We start from the raw sequence: 20,178 nt of genomic DNA, 5'->3' as shown, positions 1-20,178 counted from the left end.
AAGAGAAGAGGAGAAGATATATATATGGGGGGGGGGGGACATCAGTGTGAGAGAGACACATCGATTGGCTGCCTCCCACACATACCCCCGGGGCCGGGAGCAAACCACCCACAACCGAGGTATGTGCCCTTGACAGAGAATTGAGGAAACTGAACCCTCGACCCTTTGGTGTGCAGGCCAACACTCTAACCACTGAGCAACACTAGCCAGGGCTTAACTTTTAAATGGGAATAGCAGACAAGGCAAGAGAAAAAAAATAAGAGATAAAACATGCTAATAAATCAGTACAAAATTATCTTTTAGATAATATGATTGTAGATCTGGAAAAAACTCAAGCAAATAAACTGAAAAATTATCTATAAACAGTGAGAGATTTCTGTAAGGTGACTATGTTCAAAATAAATATACATAAGTCAATAACCTTACTATATACAAACAACTACGAACTAGGAATAAACAAAATGGAAGAAAAGAACCTAGTTATAGAGCAATCACAAACACTTAAAACCCACTTGGAATAAACCAACCAAATAATGAGTTAGCTCCATAAGAAAAAAAACTAAATATTTCAAAGAAGTCTTGAATATAAAGTGAGGTATGTTCAGTTATTAGATAAAAATACTTAATAATATAAAAAATCAATTCTTTTTAAATTGATCTATGAGTTATATTTCATTCAATTATAAAATACATATTGAAAAAATACAAATAGAAAAATTTTAAACTTAACTAATTTTAAACTCACATGAAAAAGTAAACATCCAAGCATAGCTAGAATAGTCCTAGGAAAGAAAAATAAGGAAACTAGACGTTAAAATACTTTAAAGCAAAAATAATTTAAATAATGTGGTACATAGAAAAAGACAGTATAAAGGAAAAAAATACAGATACCAGAGATATAAAAAACACCACATACAAGAATTTATAGTATAAAGAGACATTGAATGTAATGGGAAATAGATGAATTCTTCAACAAATGAATTTGACCACTTCATAGCATTCTGGAGAAAAGGAAGTCCATTTTTGTTTTTACTCCAAAAATGTCAAGTGAATCTAATATTAAAACAAGAGGAAGAAATTATAAAAGTACTAGAAGAAAAAAATCAGTGAGTTTATTTTTACAATATTAACAATATTATGTATTATTTCCTAAGGCCCCCCAAATGAGAACTTTAACTATATAAAAGAAAAATAAATGAGAAAAACTATCAATACATATGTCTAACAGAAGTCAAATTTTTTTAATATTCAGAGAACTACAACTCAAAAAGAAAATTCAATAATTGCAAAGAAAATCTTGACCAGTCCTCAGCAAACTAAGAAAACTGCAACTAAAACTCTACGGAGATAACACTTTCCCCTTACAAAGTTAACAACAATAAAAGTTTGATAAGACATTATATGTGGACGGAATGGGAAACAGAAGGAACTCACTGCTGCTCTGAGTGCATATTATTACAATTTTATGGAAGTCAATTTGAAAATACCTGTATTTAGGAATACATTCTAAGAAGTCAGAAACACCAATCAGAAAGAATATATGCACTGTTATGTTCATAGCAGAGAAATTTACAATAGCTAAGATCTGGAAACAGCTCAAGTGTCCATCAGTAGGTGAATGGATAAAAAAATATGTGGTACATTTATACCATGGAATACTACTGGGCTGTAAAAAAAGAAGGAAATCATACCCTTTGTGACAGCATGGATGGACCCCGAAAGCATTATGGGAAATGAAATAAGCCAGTCAGAGAAAGACAAGTATCATGTGATTTCACTCATATGTGGAATCTAGTGAACAAAATGAACTGACAAAAAAACAAGTCTGATGAGAATTACTCACTGAGAGCCTAACCATGTCCAGGAGCAGCCGCCAATCTAGAGGAACGGTTGCTTGAGAACAACCTCCTGTCGCAGAGGAGCATAGGATGGGCCCCGGAGAAATTCCAGTGGTTCTGACCTCAGCAAACTATTAAGTACTCATCTTGGCCACCAGCTCTGAGGTCCTTCAGTATGTATTGAATGTTTCTTATTCATATTTATGAACATTTCAGGTGGTGTAGCAATCTTAGGTTTCTCTCTGTACTTCCTGCACAGTGCATGATGTTCACATTATGTCCTTTTACCACTCCTCCTGTTGGCAGATCTCTCCTTCCTGCACCTGACTGGACACACAGTTCTGAATTGTTACATCTCCATAAACGCCACATCCAATGTGATGTGTGCTACAAGCTATTATTTAAAATATCAGTCCATGGAACAGCAATGTGGAACCCTTCATTAAGTGACAGTCTGATCAAATAGATCATCATGCCTGTAACAGTACAGCTAGAGACCACTTCATAGGTTTTACAATGTTCTTCAAGGAAGCCAGAGAACTCTAAAGTGGTTCTGTACAGAAAATTTCCAATTAAGAGTGAGATATACTCTTGACTCTATGTAAAAGAGGTTCTTATAGATTCCTTAAGACACAATGGAGTACCAGACTTCAAAATATGAAAATTAAGAGTGAAAATGTCAGTAACACTTAATGAGTACTCACTATTTGTCAGGCACTAACTATATTGTGTATTTCCCATTGAGTAACTACTATTACCATTTTTGGTTATCAGACAAGGAAACAGAGGTTTAGAGATTACACTTGTCCAGCTAGTAAGTGGTAGAAGTGTCTCCAACTCATACTTGTTTTACACTGACGAAACTTACTATTCCATGGTTTTAAACTCCAAGCATAGCTACATTTTAAAACTATATATATATATACACACAGATATATATGTGTATGTATGTGTGTGTGTGTGATGATTTAATTTAAAAATATATGATGATTCAATTTAAAAAATAACCAAAATAGCAAAAGCAAAACCAAGAAAGGTCAAAGCTATCTTATTTAGGATCCTGAGGGTAAGCAAGCAGGACTCTTGACAGGTCAAACATGTATGATCTGGAGAAATCTGCTTCACATGCCACAGTCTGGTGTCCATCCAAACCCAAGAGGCAAAAACACACTGGCAACGGCTGGCATATGCTCAGGAAGAAAGATCAAGTGCTTTGTGTCAGACACTAAGGATTCTATATAATCATTTTGATCTTGTGACTACAATTGTCCTAATAAAATCAGAATTTCATTCCCAAATCCTTCTGGTTCAACTCTTGCCTCTAAAAAAATCAATTATGGACAGACCAAAGGTTTCCAATATGCAAAGGAACTACTCTACTAGTGACCCCACTGGACACCTATTTATCTGGCACTTCAATATTGTCCATTCCTGTTACTAATTCATATTCTCCTCCTCAGTCTAGATTCCTACCAAAAAGCCAGCAAACCACTTCCATTTCTAATTCATAACCCTCTACCAAATGTATAGATCATATTTTTCAAATAGCAGCTCTTCTGAAGAGTCAACTGAGCAAATACTTTTTCTTTTTATTTGAAAATAGATTTACAAATGTATCTTCCTTTAGAAGGGAGGTGTGTCTTGTTTTAAGTTAGAACATTCTATGCACATCCATATATTCATTATGTTATAGGAACATGCCATTTAAGTTACTAACCATTGTTCATCTGTTGTTGTGGAAGTTTATATTTTTCAAATAAAGAGAAATGAGAAAGGCACACCTATGTTAGTAAATATTGCTGAAAAGACAACACAAACTACTCTTTGGAGGGGGAAAAAACCTACTTGTTTTCTATTCCTTCATTTGTAATAATATTCACTACCATTTCAAACTCAAGATGCCTCAGTTCCTTAGTAGGGTAGCCACTGATACTTTCTGAAGTCACTAATCTTTCTGGTGGTGAGAACTATAACAGGATGGAACTCTCCACAACAGATAAAATAGGGAACCGGTCTATATGTATAAATGAGTGTTATGGGAATTTGCTATATTCTTCTTTATGGCTGTCTCTATCTTTAAATGTCTAATTTATTTTTATGTGCAAATTACTAAGCCTTAGACCATATATCCTGAATAATAATTTCTAAGAATTAGGCCCAATCATCTGTATTTTTAATAAGCAGTACAATTGGGGGGACTGTATTATTATTTAAATTCTGAGAAATTATTGACAATCTTTTTGATGCATAAATTATCCCTTGCATTTCCTTCTAGACACCATAGAATGCCATAAAAAGCCAATCCTTGAAATATAAACAAATAGATTTCTTATCTGTGTTTACTTGGGCAGAACAGACAAATGGATTTTGCACTTTGTATGATTTCCCCATATGAAGTTAATTTACAGCACAATCTCCAAACTAGTTTGCTGGGAAATTTCCCTTGGTTCCCATTTAATACCACCTTTGACCACCTTCTGCTCTGTGCAAAAGACCCTGACGAAAAGTGATGAAGAAACTCCTTCCAGACATGGTGTGTAATTATTTGTATTCATTCTTGTCCTAAATGTTATTTTTCTTCTCAAAGACTATTCTAAGCCATTTAGAATTTAGATTTCAAAGGACATCAAATTTGTATCTTCTCTACATATTTGTCTGAGTAATTAAAGTCATATCATTTTCCAAAGAATTGCACTGAAAAATATACACCAAACATAACTATAAACAAATCTATGTTCCAAAAGGAAACACAACGTAAGAATGTAACCGAAGCTCATCAGAAGTATTATAGCTGTTAAATTCACTCACTGGTGCAGCAAATACTTAGTGCATACTAACATGAGACAAAGTCAGTGCTAAGTGAGTAAGAAAGACATGAACCTTGTCTCTTTAAGGAATACAGTCAAGTGACAAGCATTAGTCAATAACTCATTACAACACATAGGAGGGTCTACCAGCAGGATCACCTCATCTGAGGTGGAAGAGTCAGCAAAGTTGGGATCTCAGTTGTCCATAAAGTTTAGTTAGCCAGAGGGAGGCAGAGAATGATGTTCTAGTCAGGGAGGACAGAAGTGCAAACACAAGGCACTTGATATCTTGGCCAACTGAAGGAACTGACAGGAGAACAATGTAGTCAAGCACATTAGATAAGGAGAAGAGTAACAAAAGAAGGTGGTAAGCCAAAACAACACTACAGGAAATGTTAAAGGACTTGCTTTAAGAAGCAGAAGAAGAAGAAAAAAAGAGGAGCATAGCTTAAAAAATAAAATGGCAATAAATACATACCCATCAATAATCACTTTAAATGTAAATAGCTTAAATGATCTAATCAAAAAACAAAAGGTAGCTGAATAAATAAGAAAACAAGACCCATGTATATGCTGTCTTCAAGAGACTCACCTCAGAATAAAATATACACAAAGAATAAAAAGTAAAGGGATGGGAAAAGAGATTTCATGCAACTGGAAAGGAAAGAAAAGCTGGGTTAGTAATACTTATATCTGACAAAATAGATTTTAAAACCAAGGATATAGTAAGAGACAAAGTATGACACTACATAATGATAAAGGGATCAATCCAACAGGAGGATATAACTCTTGTAAACATGTATGCATCTAACATAGGAGCACATATATATGTAAAGCAAATCTTGATGGACATAAAGGGAGAGGTTGAATTAATACAGTTATAGTAGGGGATTTTAATACCCCATTGACATCAATGGATAGATCTTCCAGGCAGAAAATCAATAAGGAGATGGTGGCCTTAAATGACAAACTAGATTAAATGGATTTAATTGATAACTTTAGAGCATTCCACTCCAAGGCGGCAGAATATACATTCTTTTTAAGTGCACATGGAACATTTTCTAGGAGAGATCACATGTTTGGACACAAAACAAGTCTCAGTATACTTAAGAAGATTGAAATCATATCAAGCATCTTCTCTTACCATAATGCTATGAAACTTGAAGTGAATCACAAGAAGAAAACCGAAAAACACACAAAGACATGGACACTACGTAACATGTTACCAAACAACGAATGGGTTAACAAGGTGGCAAAAAGAAACCAAAAGATAACTGGAAATAAGTGAAAATGAGAACACAGCGACCAAAATCTGTGGGACACAAGAAAGCAGTTCTAAGAGGAAATTTATAACATTACAGGCCTATCTTAAGAAACAAGAAAAATCTCAAATAAACAACCTAACTTTATACTTAAAGAAACTGGAAAAAAAACAACAAAGCCCATAGTGAGAAGAAAGAAAATAATAAAGATCAGAGCAGAAATAAATGAAATAGAGTCTAAAAAAGCAAAAAGATTAATGAAACCAAGAGCTGGTTCTTTGCAAAGATAAACAAGATTGACGAACCTTTAACCAGACAAATCTTTAACAAGAAAAAAGAGAGAGTACCCAAATAAATAAAATCATAAATGAAAGTGGAGAGGTAACAACTGACAGCAAAGAAATACAAAGGATTGTAAGAAAATACTACGAATAACTATATGACAAAAAAATTGGACAATCTGGAAGAAACGGATAAATCCCTAGGAACATACAACCTTCTAAAACTAAATCAAGAGGAATCATAGAATCTGAATAGACAGATTACAACTAGTGAAATTGAAGCAGTAATTAAAAAGCTCCCAGTAAAAAAAGTCCTGGACTGGACAGCTTTATAAGTGAACTTTACCAAACATTCAAAGAACTAATACCTATCCTTCTCAAACTATTAAAAAAATTCAAGAGGAGGAAAAACTTGCAAGCTCATTTTATGAGGCCAGAATTATCCTAATTCCAAATCCAGATAAAGACAGGACAAAGAAAGAAAATTATAAGCCAGTATCCCCTGATGAACGTAGATGCTAAAATCCTCAAAAAAAATTAGGAAACTGAATCCAGCAATACATTAAAAAGATCATACGCCATGATCAAGTGGCATTTATTCTGGGGATGCAAGTTTGGTACAACATCTGCAAAACGATAAACATGATACATCACATAAACAAATTGAAGGGTAAAAACCACATGATCATATCAATAGATGCCCAAAAAGCACTTGATAAAATCCAGCACCCATTTATGATAAAAAACAAAACCAAACACAAACTCAGCAAAATGGGAATAGAGAGAATATACCTCCATGTAATTAAAGCCATATATGACAAATGTACAACAACCAATACACTCAATGGGCAAAAACTAAAACCATTTATTCTAAGAGCGGGAACAAGACAGGGATATTGCTTTCACCACTCTTATTCAACATTGTACCTGAAGTCCTAGCCACAGTGATCAGACAAGAAAAAGTAATCAAAGCACCCTAATTGGAAGGAGGAAGTGAAACTGTCATTATTTGTAGGTGACATGATATTGTAGATAGAAAACCATAAAGACTCCACCAAAAACTACTAGATTTAATAAACAAATTCGGCAAAGTAGAAGGATACAGTATTAACATCCAGAAATTGATGGCATTTTTATACACCAATAATGAACTCTCAGAAAGAGAAACAAAGAGAACTCTCCCATTTACCATTGCAACAAAAAATTTATGCTACTTAGGAATAAACTTAACCAAAGAGGTAAAAAAACACAAACTTTTACTCTGAATGTTATGTTACTGAAGGAAGAAACTGAAGAATATACAAATAAATTGAAGCATATACTGTGTTCATGGATAGGAAGAATTAACAATATTAAAATGTCCATAATACCCAAAGCAGTCTTTATATTCAGCATGATTCCTATCAAAATACCAATGGCATATTTCATCGAAGTAGAACAAATATTTTAAAAATATGTATGGAACCACAAAAGACACTAAACAGCCACAGCAACCTTGAAAAAGAAAAAACAAAGTTAGAGGTATCACGCTACCTAACACCAAACTATACTACAAGGCCATAGTAATCCAAGCAACATGGTACTGACATAAAAACAGACATATAGATCAATGAAACAGAACAGAGCACTCAGAAATAAACTCACACCTTTCTGGTCAATTAATATTTGACAAAGGAGTCAAGAAAATACAATGGGGTAAAGACAGTCTATTCAATAAATAGTGTTGGGGAAATTGGACACATACATAAAAAAATGAAACTAGAACACCTCCTTCCAACACACACAAGAATAAATTTAGAATGGATTAAAGACTTAAATGTAAAACTTGAAACCATAAAAATTCTAGAAGAAAACATCAGCAGTAAAACTCATATATTTCTTGTAGCAATATTTTCTCTGATGTATCTCTTCGGGTAAGGTAAACAAAAGATAAAATAAACAAATGGGACTACATCAAACTAAAAAGTTTTTGCATAGCAAAGGAAACTATCAACAAAATGAAAAAACAACCCACTGAATGGGAGGACATATTCATCAATGATACACCTGATAAGGGATTAATATGCAAAATTTATAGAGAACTCAACATCAAAAAAGCAAATAATCTGCCCAGCTGGGTGAGGCTCAGCGGTTGAGCGTTGACCTGGGATCCAAGGATTGGGGTTCGATTCCCGGTCAGGGCACATGCCCGGGCTGTGGGCTTGATCAATGGCTCTCTCATCATTGATGTTTCTATCTCTTTCTCTCTCCCTCTCCTTTCCTCTCTCTGAAATCAATAAAGATATATTAAAAAAAAAAAAAAAAAGCAAACAATCTAATTAAAAAATGGGCAAAGGACCTGAATTCACACTTCTTTAAGGAGGACATACAAATGATCAATACACCTATGAAAAGCTGCTCAATGTCGCTAATTATAAGAGAAATGCAAATTAAAACCGCAATGAAATATCACCTCACACCTGTCAGAATGGCTATTATCAATAAATCCACAAATGACAAATGTTGGCGAGGATGTGAAGAAAAGGGCACCCTTGTACACTGTTGATGGGAATGCAGATTGGTGCAACCACTGTGGAAAACACTATGGCATTCACTCAAAAAAATTAAAAATAGAACTGTCTTATTACCCAGTGACTCCGCTTCTGGAAACATATTGAAAGAAACCAAAACACTGATTCAAAAGAATATATGCACCTCTATATTCATTGCAGTGCTATTTGTAATAGCAAAGTTTGGAAGCAGCCCACATGCCCATCATTAGATGAGCTGGGGAAAAAAGCTGTGGTACATTTACACAATGGAATACTAATCAGCTGCAAAACAGAAGGAAATTTTACCTTTGTGACAGCATAGATTGACCTAGAGGGTATTAGGCTGAGTGAAATAAGCCAGTCAGAGAAAGACAAATACTATATGACTTCACTTATATGTGGAATTCAATGATCAAAATGAACAAACAAAATAAAAACAGACTCATAGATACAGAGAACAGACTGACAGTTGTCAGAGTGGAGGGCAGCTGGGGACTGAGTGAAATAGTTGAAGGAATTAAGCCAAAAGAACAAAGAAACAAACAAAAAACAACTTGTGTACACAGACAACATTATGGTGATTACCAGAAGGAAGGAGGCTTGGGGGCAGGGGGAAGAGGTAAAACTGGGGATAAATGGTGATGGAAGGAGACTAGACTTTGGATGATTAGTGCACAATGCAATGTTCAGATGGTGTACTGTAGAACTATACATTTGAAATCCATATAAATTTATGACCAATGTAACCCCCATAAATTCAATAAAAAGTAAATTTAAAAAAAGAGAAAGTAGGGTAGTGATATTTCCTAGTATGTTGTTGTTCCAAATGTAATTTCTGCTGTTGAAAGAAATAACCACAACATCTAGTAAGCATTAATCTGGTAAAAGTGTTCTTTTAATTACCCATTTATAAAAAGGATTAAAAACTGTTCAACTATCATGTGGGAAATACATAGAAGTATGTATCTGCAGTCTTGTTGCAAAGCCATGTTATAACCTATCGAATCAAACAGTGCTAGAAGTGAGAGATTAATATAAAAATGGATAAGAGCAAGATTATATATAAAGGGTAAAATTTAGCCACAACCAGTCCAGGAAGCCAGCTTACTGTCTGTAGTGACCAATCAAGAAAAACAAGCAATAACCTTATAGCAATTGGCTGAAATCAATCAAGATTTGGTTAATATCTGTCAGTGTTTTTAGTTTTTGTCCAAGCTTACAATTTAGGACTAACAAGAGAAAGCCAAATATCCTTTCCTAGTCAATCACCTAGGACACACTTTTTCTAGTTAGCCTGCTTACAGCTTTCCCTGGTCAACAAACTATAATCAGGGTATACCTGAAACATTCTCTTTTTTTCCAGTATAAATATTTACCACTCTCTGCTGTCTTTGTGTCTCTGCCAAGTACAAGTGATGATGGATACACCCTCACTATAAAAGCTCTGAATAAACATCTTTTGCTTGCTCTAAAACAATATGTATAAGAAGTCAGAATTTGAGATATAAAGGTTCACCACTTGATGTCATCATGTCAGAGCGATCAACCTTTTAATCTAGTGAGGTTTATTAATGTCTAAAATCATAAAAACTACTCTCCAGGTAGCTATGCTAAGTGAAATAAGCCAGTCAGAGAACGATAAATATCACATAATCTCACTTATACGTGGAATCTAATGAACAAAATAAACTGATGAACAAAATAGATGCAGAGACATGGAAGCATGGAATAGACTGACTAATCTCAGAGGGAAGGGGGGAAGGGTTGTGGGAAGAGATTAGCCAAAGTCCTTATATGCATATATCATTTTTTTTTTTTAATATATCTTTATCGATTTCAGAGAGAGGACAGGAGAGGGAGGGTGAGAGATAGAAACATCAATGATGAGAGAGTCATTGATCGAGCCCGCAACCCGGGCATGTGCCCCAACAGGGAATCGAACCCTGATCACCTGGATCCTAGGTCGACACTCAACTGCTGAGCCACGTGGGCTGGGCTGCATATATCTTAACCCAAGGACACAGAAAATAGTGTGGTGAAAGCCTGGGGAGGAGGCAGGAGCAGGGTGGACGGGTCAATGGGGGGAAAAAGGGAAATATCTGTAATACTTTCAACAATAAAGATAAATTAAAAATTTAATCATAAACAATACATAAAAATGACAAGGCTGTCATTAAATCTGTTCAAGAAATTAGACCTTAATGAATTCCACAGAGAACCCCAACTTGATAATGGGAACTAAGAAGTCATAATACTATATTGACAGGAAAAGTGCCATGAAAAAAAAATTGAAAAGCACCAGCAATACATGAAAGTTATGGTCTAATTGAGGAAGCAAAATGCCATCTTGTCCTCTCTGCAGGAAACCACAGAGCGGAGAATCCCCTGCTCAGTGGACAAGACACGATCAATGACATTCAGTACATTATCAGTTAAGCATTTGAGAAGAGGGGAGTTTTATCATAGCAACAATAACTCAGCATTGTCTAATAAAACAATCTATCCACTATCCGGCATGCAAATCTTGGCTCCTGAAAGACTTGGTTCTGTTAGGCAGTCATAAAAGTGTCTAAATCTTTCTCTTTAGTCAAGGCTTTAGGCTGGGATCAGAAGTGTCAGGTAATCTTTCTCGAATGGCCAAGATTCCTAAAGAGAGGTGTGAAATTGCTCCTCGCACAGAAATATTGAAGATATAACACATGTAGAAAGTGAAGGAGCAGCAGGTTACATGCATCTTGTGATGACTCTGTCATCATCCAAGAGACTGTTGGCCCTGACACCTCCTGAACCATGACCTGGTCCTCACTGCCCTTTCCTACTTAATCTTAAATAAACATGAAGTTCTTCTCTCATAAAAATGTGGCCATGATTAAAGTGTAATGAACAGGAAGTTAGAATTCTGGTTGCAAAAAATGGAAGTTGAAAGCAGGAACTATCTTATACTCACCTTTAATATTCCATATGCCTAGAACAATATCTGGATTGATAATTAACCTGTGAATTAATCTGAGGCCTTAAAAGAAAAAAAAATTACAGGACTGTTACAGTCAAAAGGCTATATTTATGAAGTTAAAGAAGCAAATCTACGACTCATTTAGTTTTTGATCAAAGAGAGAATTTATTCAGAGCTTTTCAAATACAAACAAAATAGCATTTTTTTTGGTTTTTTACAAAATGAATACTGAAATAAATGTGATACAGCACAGTATAATAGACAAAAGAAAACAAGATCTAATGACTGAAAAATGGACACAAATATGCCCCTTTACTTCATAAGTATATCATAGCAGTAGCTACTCAGAGAAATATAGCATATTTTTGAATAATATTGAAACACAAAGGCTTAACTGTAAAGGTCTGCATAAACACTGAAAACACATTGAGGGCATAAAGAGTTTATGCAGAATATACAAAATACTGATAGAGTGGCTTATTGGTCCATTTATTAGGTTTAATGTATGCTTTATAAAGTGACAATACAGTATTTTAAATGTATATTAAAAAGAAAAGAGAAGAGTAATGCACAACTAAACCTCTTGTACAGTCTTTGCAGCAATTTATGTGTTTGTGCGTGGGCATGTGTGAATGCGTATGTCTCTATGTGCTTGTGTGCTTTCAGAAGCGCCATGACCTACAGGGAACATCTGCAGGTTACCCTGCTTCCCAACATAATACTGTTTCTACTAGCCCTTTTGATTATCTGAGTCCTTCTCTTAAAAAAAAATCCCAAACCCTTGTTTGCATATATAGATTTGTTTTGCTGCATATAAGTTCTACATTAACAATACTCTGTGGAATAGAAACAACTAATACCCCCGCAATATTTTTAGCCTTTGGTCCATTTTTTTTCTATCATCCCATGCTCTCACTTCTTTTATAAATCTTATACAACCCTTCCGCATTACATAATGTTTCTGATTCCATTGGCTTTCATTTCATTAGCATTGTATGAATTAGAACCACTATTCCACCTTTTGAAAGTAGCTGGATGCTTTAGTACCTCCACGCTCCTTCAGCCCATCTTCTCCTCTTTACTCTTGATGGCTCCATCTCAGTATGGGTACTGCTTCTGTTTCTTGCCAGAGAAGCAAGCCAGCCATGTGCACAGAAGCATTGCAGCAGCAGCACCTGCTCCTGTGCAGTAGTAGGCCCAGCCGATTTCACACTTGCCTAGACACACAAGAAGGGAAGAGAAAGCAGGCACAAATCAGGGTGATTTTGCAGGAGGCTCTGTTATTTCTCCCAGTATGTGTGTTCCTAAAGTACAGAAGTGACACTGACATACCCATTATTAATGTGGTGCACTCAATCAAATGGAATGAAAACACATGCTGCAAGCTATCTTGAGTCTGAAGAAAGCAAGAATGGTTTGGGGCATTTCAGAAAGACCTCAAGGCCTACGCCTCTTGCCTCTAATGGCCACAGCCCTACTGAAGGGAAGGAAGAATGGCAATAGTCAGGATAGAAAAGATGAAGCTATTAATTCAAATTTAAATCAATCAAACTCATATGCATAATGAGGTACCTTAGGAAAAATTCAAAATAGATACAATCCTTCTGAAAGGAACCACTCTATGGAGGAGACCCATTTGCAGGATAATGCTGAATTGAATGCTGCCATTTACATGTAACTGCTAAATGAGGCTTACCGATTGAACTGGAGAAGAAAAACTCCCAGATTCTCCTGGAGTCAACACTCACCTTTAAGTTAAAGCATCATATGAACGAGAACATAATAACAAGGGTCCAAATGGGTCCTAATCTCTCAGACTTGGCTTAGTACTAGTACTGATAATAACACCCACAATACTAAAAATATAATTAGTAAAATAAAACAGGAGCAGTTATATTAATTTCTGAGAAAGCAGATTTCAAAGCAAGAAGTTATTAGGGATAACAAAGGGCATTAATAGTGATAAAGGAGTCAATTCTCCCAGAAGACATAATAATCCGTAATGTGTGTGTGCCTAACAACAGAGCGCCAAACTACATGAGGCAAAAACTGACAGGTTTCAAGGAGAAATAGATGAATTCATTATCATAGTTGGAGACTTCAACACCCCTGTATCAGGAATGGATAGGTCCAGCAGGCAGAAAAAAGTCTATAAGGCTATAGTTGAACTCAGCAACACCATTAATCAATTAAATATAATTTATTTATTTATTTTATTTTTTTAAATATGTCTTTATCGATTTCAGAGGGAGAGAGGGAGATAGACTCAATGATGAGAGAGTCCAGTTCCCAGCTTCTTTCCTTATGATGTGTCTCCTGAGTTCCCAGCCTTGTGGCCACAAGTGCCTGAGTCTGGATATAATAAGCTGACTGTCTTCATTTATCAAGGAAGAATATCCTTCATCTTTGATATTTTAAAATGTTAAACATGTTAAGATATAAATGCAAAGTTTGTGTAGAGAAGAAGCAGGCATATTAGATTTCACCCTTTTTGCTGTATAAATAATGAAGGCAGGAAGGTAAAAGGATCAGTGGAGAGAGAAAAAACTTTTGTACTCTTAAATACCATGGACAAAAGTTCAATAGGTGTCTCTCTCCTCTTGAATAAACCCCTTCATGCCTCTTCATATTCAGAACATCTCGTTTGCATATGGATTAGAACCAAGAACAAAAATAATCTGTCATGGGACCAATTCCATTTTGTTCTTTTGTGAAGTTACTGAACAAAGGTATCTCTAGCAAAAAAGAAACAGGTTTTAAACCTTTGACCTAAAACATACAAAAGCTTTCACTCAAACTTTTAATGGAACAAATAATTAAAATGATCCTTGTGGGCCTGAAAAGAGATGAGAACACCAAACTTGGTTGGTGGGCAAAAAATGCAGAAGTAAAATGGCTGAGTAGAGTAAGTTTGTGAGGCATGGCTCTTTTTCAAGCTCCTCTGAGTGTCTCTGTTTATTACCGGAAGTAGAAACTCACACTGCTTCTCAGGGTCATTCTGTACAGAATTTCAGGATGTGCTCTATGTACCCACTAGGGAAGTGCTCCAGGGGGTGCTGTCCACAAGCAGAACTCGGTAGTGGGTCTCAGTATCTCCCAGGAGTAGATTGAGCGGACTTATGTGTAATGGTAGGACCTCCCAAAGACTAAGAACCAAGCCTGCGTACACAATGTCCTCGGAAGGGGTGGCCAGCTTCAAGCCTCCTGTTTTCAAAACAGCAGCACAGTGAATGGGACATGTCCAGCGTTTCTCCTTAAGAACTGCAGCTCTTGATTCTAATGTAATAGGCTGACAATATCTTTCTACCTCTCCCTTCACTCCCAGGTTTAGGGGACTGAACTCTTTTGGTAACTGAATACCTTTCCCCCAAAACACATAGTATGCCTCAATGTATGTTGTTCCAGCTCGAAGCACTGGAACTAAGCCACTTTAAAAAGAAGAGGGGGCAAGACATTTTTAAAAGAGTCTCCACCTTCTTCGTTTGCCTTATTTCTCCACAGAGATAACCAGAATGTAAAGAGTGAGAACATAAAATGCAGACGTGTCCATCATTAAGGACTAATGCATTTGAGCTGTGGCATTAGTTAGGGGCAGGGGAGGGGGGAGATTCTACCTTTACACACAACCAGATATCAGAGGGAGCAGGGATTTACTCTCTGGAAAAGATGTATTGGCAAAGAGCTCATAACAGCACTATATTTAAGGAGATACGTTATAGTGAAATTTGATAGGAAAATATATATCAGCCTTGTAAATGTTATCCAGTACATCTCCATTCATTCTGTAGCTGGAGCAAGAGTGAGGTGAGGGCTATACAAAGGAATGCATGATGGGGACAATGACTCTGTACAAGGACCATATTCAAATATGAGAACACGTGATATGGGTTTATGATTTCAGGGGGGAAAATCTTCCTGAATAATAAATTCTTTCAGTTCTATTCAATGGTATACATTTCTCTGCTGGATTCCCCCCCGCCAAAATCTTGCTAGAGTTGTACTTTTAATTTCCTCTGTTGAGTCTCTCTTGCCCCCATAGAAATGTTCTAGCTCCTCCTTTAGGATAAAGAGCTGAGGAAAAAAAGCGAAGAAGGGTTTTACCCAAGTACTATTACTATCCCCCAAGGAAAGGGTGCTAGCCATCATCAACTTGGGGATTTACCAGAAAGTACTAATCTGAGGTCTCACACGTCCCTCAGTTGCTCAAATTCGTGAGCAGAAAAGACAGCCAGAAAAGCAGTTGCATTTGATCTGAGGTTCAGTCATACTGAGCCCAAACTATACATTAGGGAAAAAGACAAAAGACAGCTCTGCATATTATTATAGTTATTATAATTATTAATACTTTCTGGAATCCTAATAATTTCTAATATCAGAGCGTAGGTATGGACAACTAGCATTCTTTGTTGTTGTTTTTTTTAGATTTGAACATCTGGAGATTTTAAATACTACTTTGTGTTTATTTTCTACAAATGGAAAACCATAAAGCAGAAATAAAGTCTAGAACAAGCAAAACCCACTAGGAGAAAAAGAAGTAAATTCCATTTCTTTTATGCATAATTTTTACTTAAAGATATAAATAAGGTAGAGATTAGAGAGAAACATTGTATCAGTGATAATTTCCTAATTTTGATAATTGTACTGCTATGTAAAATAATGTCATTTTAAGGAATTATTCAGTTAACTACCTATGGTTGGAGGACATTGAGTCTGAGAGAGGGAACAGGGGGAAAATGACAAAGTAAATATGATGAAATTTAACATTAAGGAAATCCAGGGAAGAGTATATGGGAATTCTTTGTACTGTTTTTGCAACTTTTCTATAAATATGAAATTATTTCAAAATCAAAATTAAGCAAATATGAATTAAAATTTAACTATACACACACACACACATATATGCATGTATACATACGAACATATGTAAAATCAGTGGGCAACTTTTATACTTGTAAGTACAAAGAGCAAGAACTCAATAAATATGCTGGTCATATGACAAGCAAAATGAGAAACCTGAACATGGCAATTTTTATTGTGTAGTATTCATTCGCCTCCTCCATGCCATTTGTACATGTTGCTCTGCTGAGTTTAGCACACAGCAGCATAACTGAGGAGGTCCCTGTTTCCGGCCACATCTCACTCCCACCAACCACAGCCCATTCCCACCAACCACAGCCCATTCCCACCAACCACAGCCCATTCCCACCAACCACAGCCCATTCCCACCAACCACATCCCATTCCCACCAACCACAGCCCAATCGCACCAACCACAGCCCATTCCCACCAACCACATCCCACTCCCACCAACCACAGCCCACTCCCACCAACCACAAAAAATGGAGCAAACAGCCTACAGATAATAAAGACAACATTCAGGCATTAATCATAAAATAGTGGAAAATGTTAAGTGAGGAGGATATGTGTGCAGAACAAATGTGCCCACATGGACAGAGAAAGGAGCATAGACTTCGTCTTCTCCAGAGCAGTGCACAGACACGGAGGGCACATTTTCCTCCACAAAATTTCTTGGGCCTAGTGAGATTGAGTGGTTATGTACTCCATAGGAAACAACATATCCCACTACAGGAAAGGTTTTTTCTAGATGACACATAAAAAGGTTTTACATAAGCAAAAGTATGTGCTCCCTAAGAGAAAGACTACAGGATTTTTATGTGCAATTAAAGCTGTCCCAGGCAGCTCCAGCTGCGAGTACATGTGGCAAGACAGGAAGGCAAGATGATGCAGAGTTGGGGGTTAAACATGAACAAGACAGGATTTTTCACTGCACCACTGGCTAGGCTGGGCTTCCTCTGCCTGCGGGAATTTCCCAGCATCATTTGGTGTCACATTTCAGAGTGTTCCCTGGGTCCCCCTGGGCTTACCCAGTTTGGTTCTTGGTTTAACTTATAGTGCTGCCTGACTTTCCTTTGTCACCTTCCTGCACTAGCTCTCTGTGTGAGGGAATGCAGGCTTCTGCTGGACCTTTTTTTCCCCACTTTGCATTTTATTTTTATTTTTTAATTTTTTAAATTTTATTTTTGTTTAAAATATTACAGATGTCCCTTTTTCTCCCCAATGACCCGTTCCACCCCATCCCATCCCCCTCCCCAGACCTTCTCCCCAGCATTGTCCGTGTCCTTGGGTTGTGCATATATGCATATAAATTCTTAATGACTCTCAGTGACTTGGATGTAAGTGTCAAAAGTTTGGAACAGGTCCAGTAAAAAGCCATTGCTGTTGTAACAACTTTATATTTGGCTAAATCTCAATGCATGTTTAACACCTTACTACTCTCCCCAAAAGCAGTATCAGAATGGGATTATAAATTTACTTTAAGCAATTACCAGAAATGCTTCAAGTTTTAGGAGTCTCTTCTAGAACCAAGTGACGGACACTAACTGCTGCCTTCTGCAAGCACCTCCCAGGCAAGTCCCATTCTGGTGCACAACTCAGATGCCCATAGGCCACTAGGTAGAGCCTTCTGTATTAATATCACAGAAGCTGGCAGCAGCTTCTTCTGTTGTGTTGGCAGAAGTAGAGACTTAGTTGTGGATATCAGGAAAACTCTGTCACTCAGATTTCTATGAAGCACCAGCACCAAGCTTGACAAAGCTCAAAAAACAAATTCTATTTTTGTTCCCATTCTTGCCCACTGATCTCATAACTTGCAAATCAGTTTTTCTCAAACGCAATTATATTTGAAAGAAGAGAAAATATGAATCAGGAGTCACAGAGCTAAAGGAAACGTGTGAAAAGAGATGTGGGATGCTCACTGTTCAGATTAGAGAAGAGATTTCTTGCTGGATTGAAAATATGAAAAAACAGACTCTCATCTTTTCCAACATGAAGAGGTTCTACGTTTTCAGAGTTTATGGTACTGTTCTTTGGAGCCTAAGAGTATAATTTCAAAAACAGAAATTATTGCTTTCATTTTGCTCTTTAATTTGAATGGCCTCTCATTCAAATTAAAGAGCAAAATGAAAGCAATAATTACTCAAATTCACTTGGCAAATCAGCAAAATAAATTAATTAAAACACTACTTTTGAGCATAAAGATATAATTAGAAAAGTCTTTCCTGGATAAAAATATCTTTGAGGCATAAACTATATCAATTAGACAATGTGATTATTAAGACTTTATGTGTCAATCCAAACTTAGTCATGAAATATAAAAGGAAGAGTAAAGATTGACCAGCAAATACTCACTTAAAATGGTCCTGCACAAATAATATGAATAATGGTAGCAAACATCTTTTGAGCTCCTGTCAGGTGAAGGTACTGTGCTACATTATGTATTATTCTTATCATCTGTACTGTTTTATTCTCTTAACAAGTAATAAATAAAATCAACATTGTTAACACTTAAACAGCATAAACCATCACTGACCACAACCATGGACTTCATGATGGAAGGAATACAGGGCACTGAAGTCCAAAAAAGACACACTGAGAAGCCTCTTCTCTTTGCCTCATCTTCCACTCACGAATACCACTGCTTCTCAGTAAAATCTGACTCTCTACAATTCTGAACACATCCAATCTGGACCATAAGAAGCCAATTAGTACATGGTATTTTCTGGCAGCCGCTATTCATTCAAGAGTGACACATGGCAAAATTGGCCCAACTAGACTAAGAGACTTTTAGTCCATTACGGGGGAGAAGCTCACCCTCTCCTATTTGACATGAACAAGGTGCTTAGCGCTACAAGTGCCAAATGCAGTTATCTTATGACCAAAGGGAGAACTGGCCTCAGCATGAAGCCAACTTGAAGACACACAACATCTTTGAGCCCCCGGATGGGTCAAGTCTGCCGCTCACCGTAGCTCTGGCCTTTCTGTAATAAGATATCTTAATTGTCTTCTTTGTTTCTTTAAGCCAGTTGGAGTCAGGTTTTTTTAACCTAAAGCTAGAGCATCGTAGTTTATATAAAACAAAATGAATGTTTGTTAAACTAAATTCTAGCAAAGTACAAAAAATTAATTTTCTATATAAAGTAGGACAGTATTTTTTCCAAGTATGTGCACTGACCACTTGCACCAGACTCACTTGGGATATTTGTTTAAAACACAAATGAGAAAATAATAATTTCTCATAGAAATTATGATTTTTTCCACATTCTAAAAATCCACATTCTCAACAAGTCTACCTCTGATTCTAAAAATCCACATTCTCAACAAGTCTACCTCTGATTCTAATGCCAAAGGTTGAGAGCTACTGTCAAGGCAAGCTATACAATTTCAGTTGGGAATTTAGGAATTCATGATGCATTCTGTTTGGACTCTTGTTTCTGTTTTGAAGATGTGTGTATTCAAACCTGCTCCTTGGTTCTTCATAAGCAAGTGTGATCCAATGGTAAGCAGAGTAACAATCTTTAATTTGTAAAAGTGAGTATTTTTGCAAAATTATGTCAAAGCTTTGCACTTAATAAAATATTAAAATTCTTGAGAAATACTCAATAGCTTTATTAAGTTGTTTTCAAGGTGGGTAAAAAATATTTTCCCCA

At 36.3% G+C, this 20,178-nt stretch overlaps 1 protein-coding gene across 2 annotated transcripts in view; it reads right to left on the bottom strand.

Annotated features, from left to right (window-relative positions):
• Positions 1-11,812: 11,812 nt before the first annotated feature.
• LHFPL6 (LHFPL tetraspan subfamily member 6) overlaps positions 11,813-20,178 on the bottom strand; it is a 244,234-nt gene continuing 235,868 nt past the window's right edge. For both annotated transcript variants that reach the window (XM_087814354.1, XM_087814356.1), the window contains one exon: positions 11,813-12,889. In XM_087814354.1, coding sequence (XP_087670480.1) covers positions 12,771-12,889 — 119 coding nt within the window. In that variant the 3' untranslated portion in view covers positions 11,813-12,770. The remainder of the gene's footprint in view (positions 12,890-20,178) is intronic.

This window comes from Miniopterus natalensis, chromosome 2, assembly GCF_054644295.1.
Source record: "Miniopterus natalensis isolate mMinNat1 chromosome 2, mMinNat1.hap1, whole genome shotgun sequence".
In the NCBI taxonomy this organism is placed as follows: Eukaryota; Metazoa; Chordata; class Mammalia; order Chiroptera; family Miniopteridae; genus Miniopterus; species Miniopterus natalensis.
Note: the sequence above shows the minus strand (reverse complement) of the source record. Positions and strands in the feature narration are given on the sequence as shown.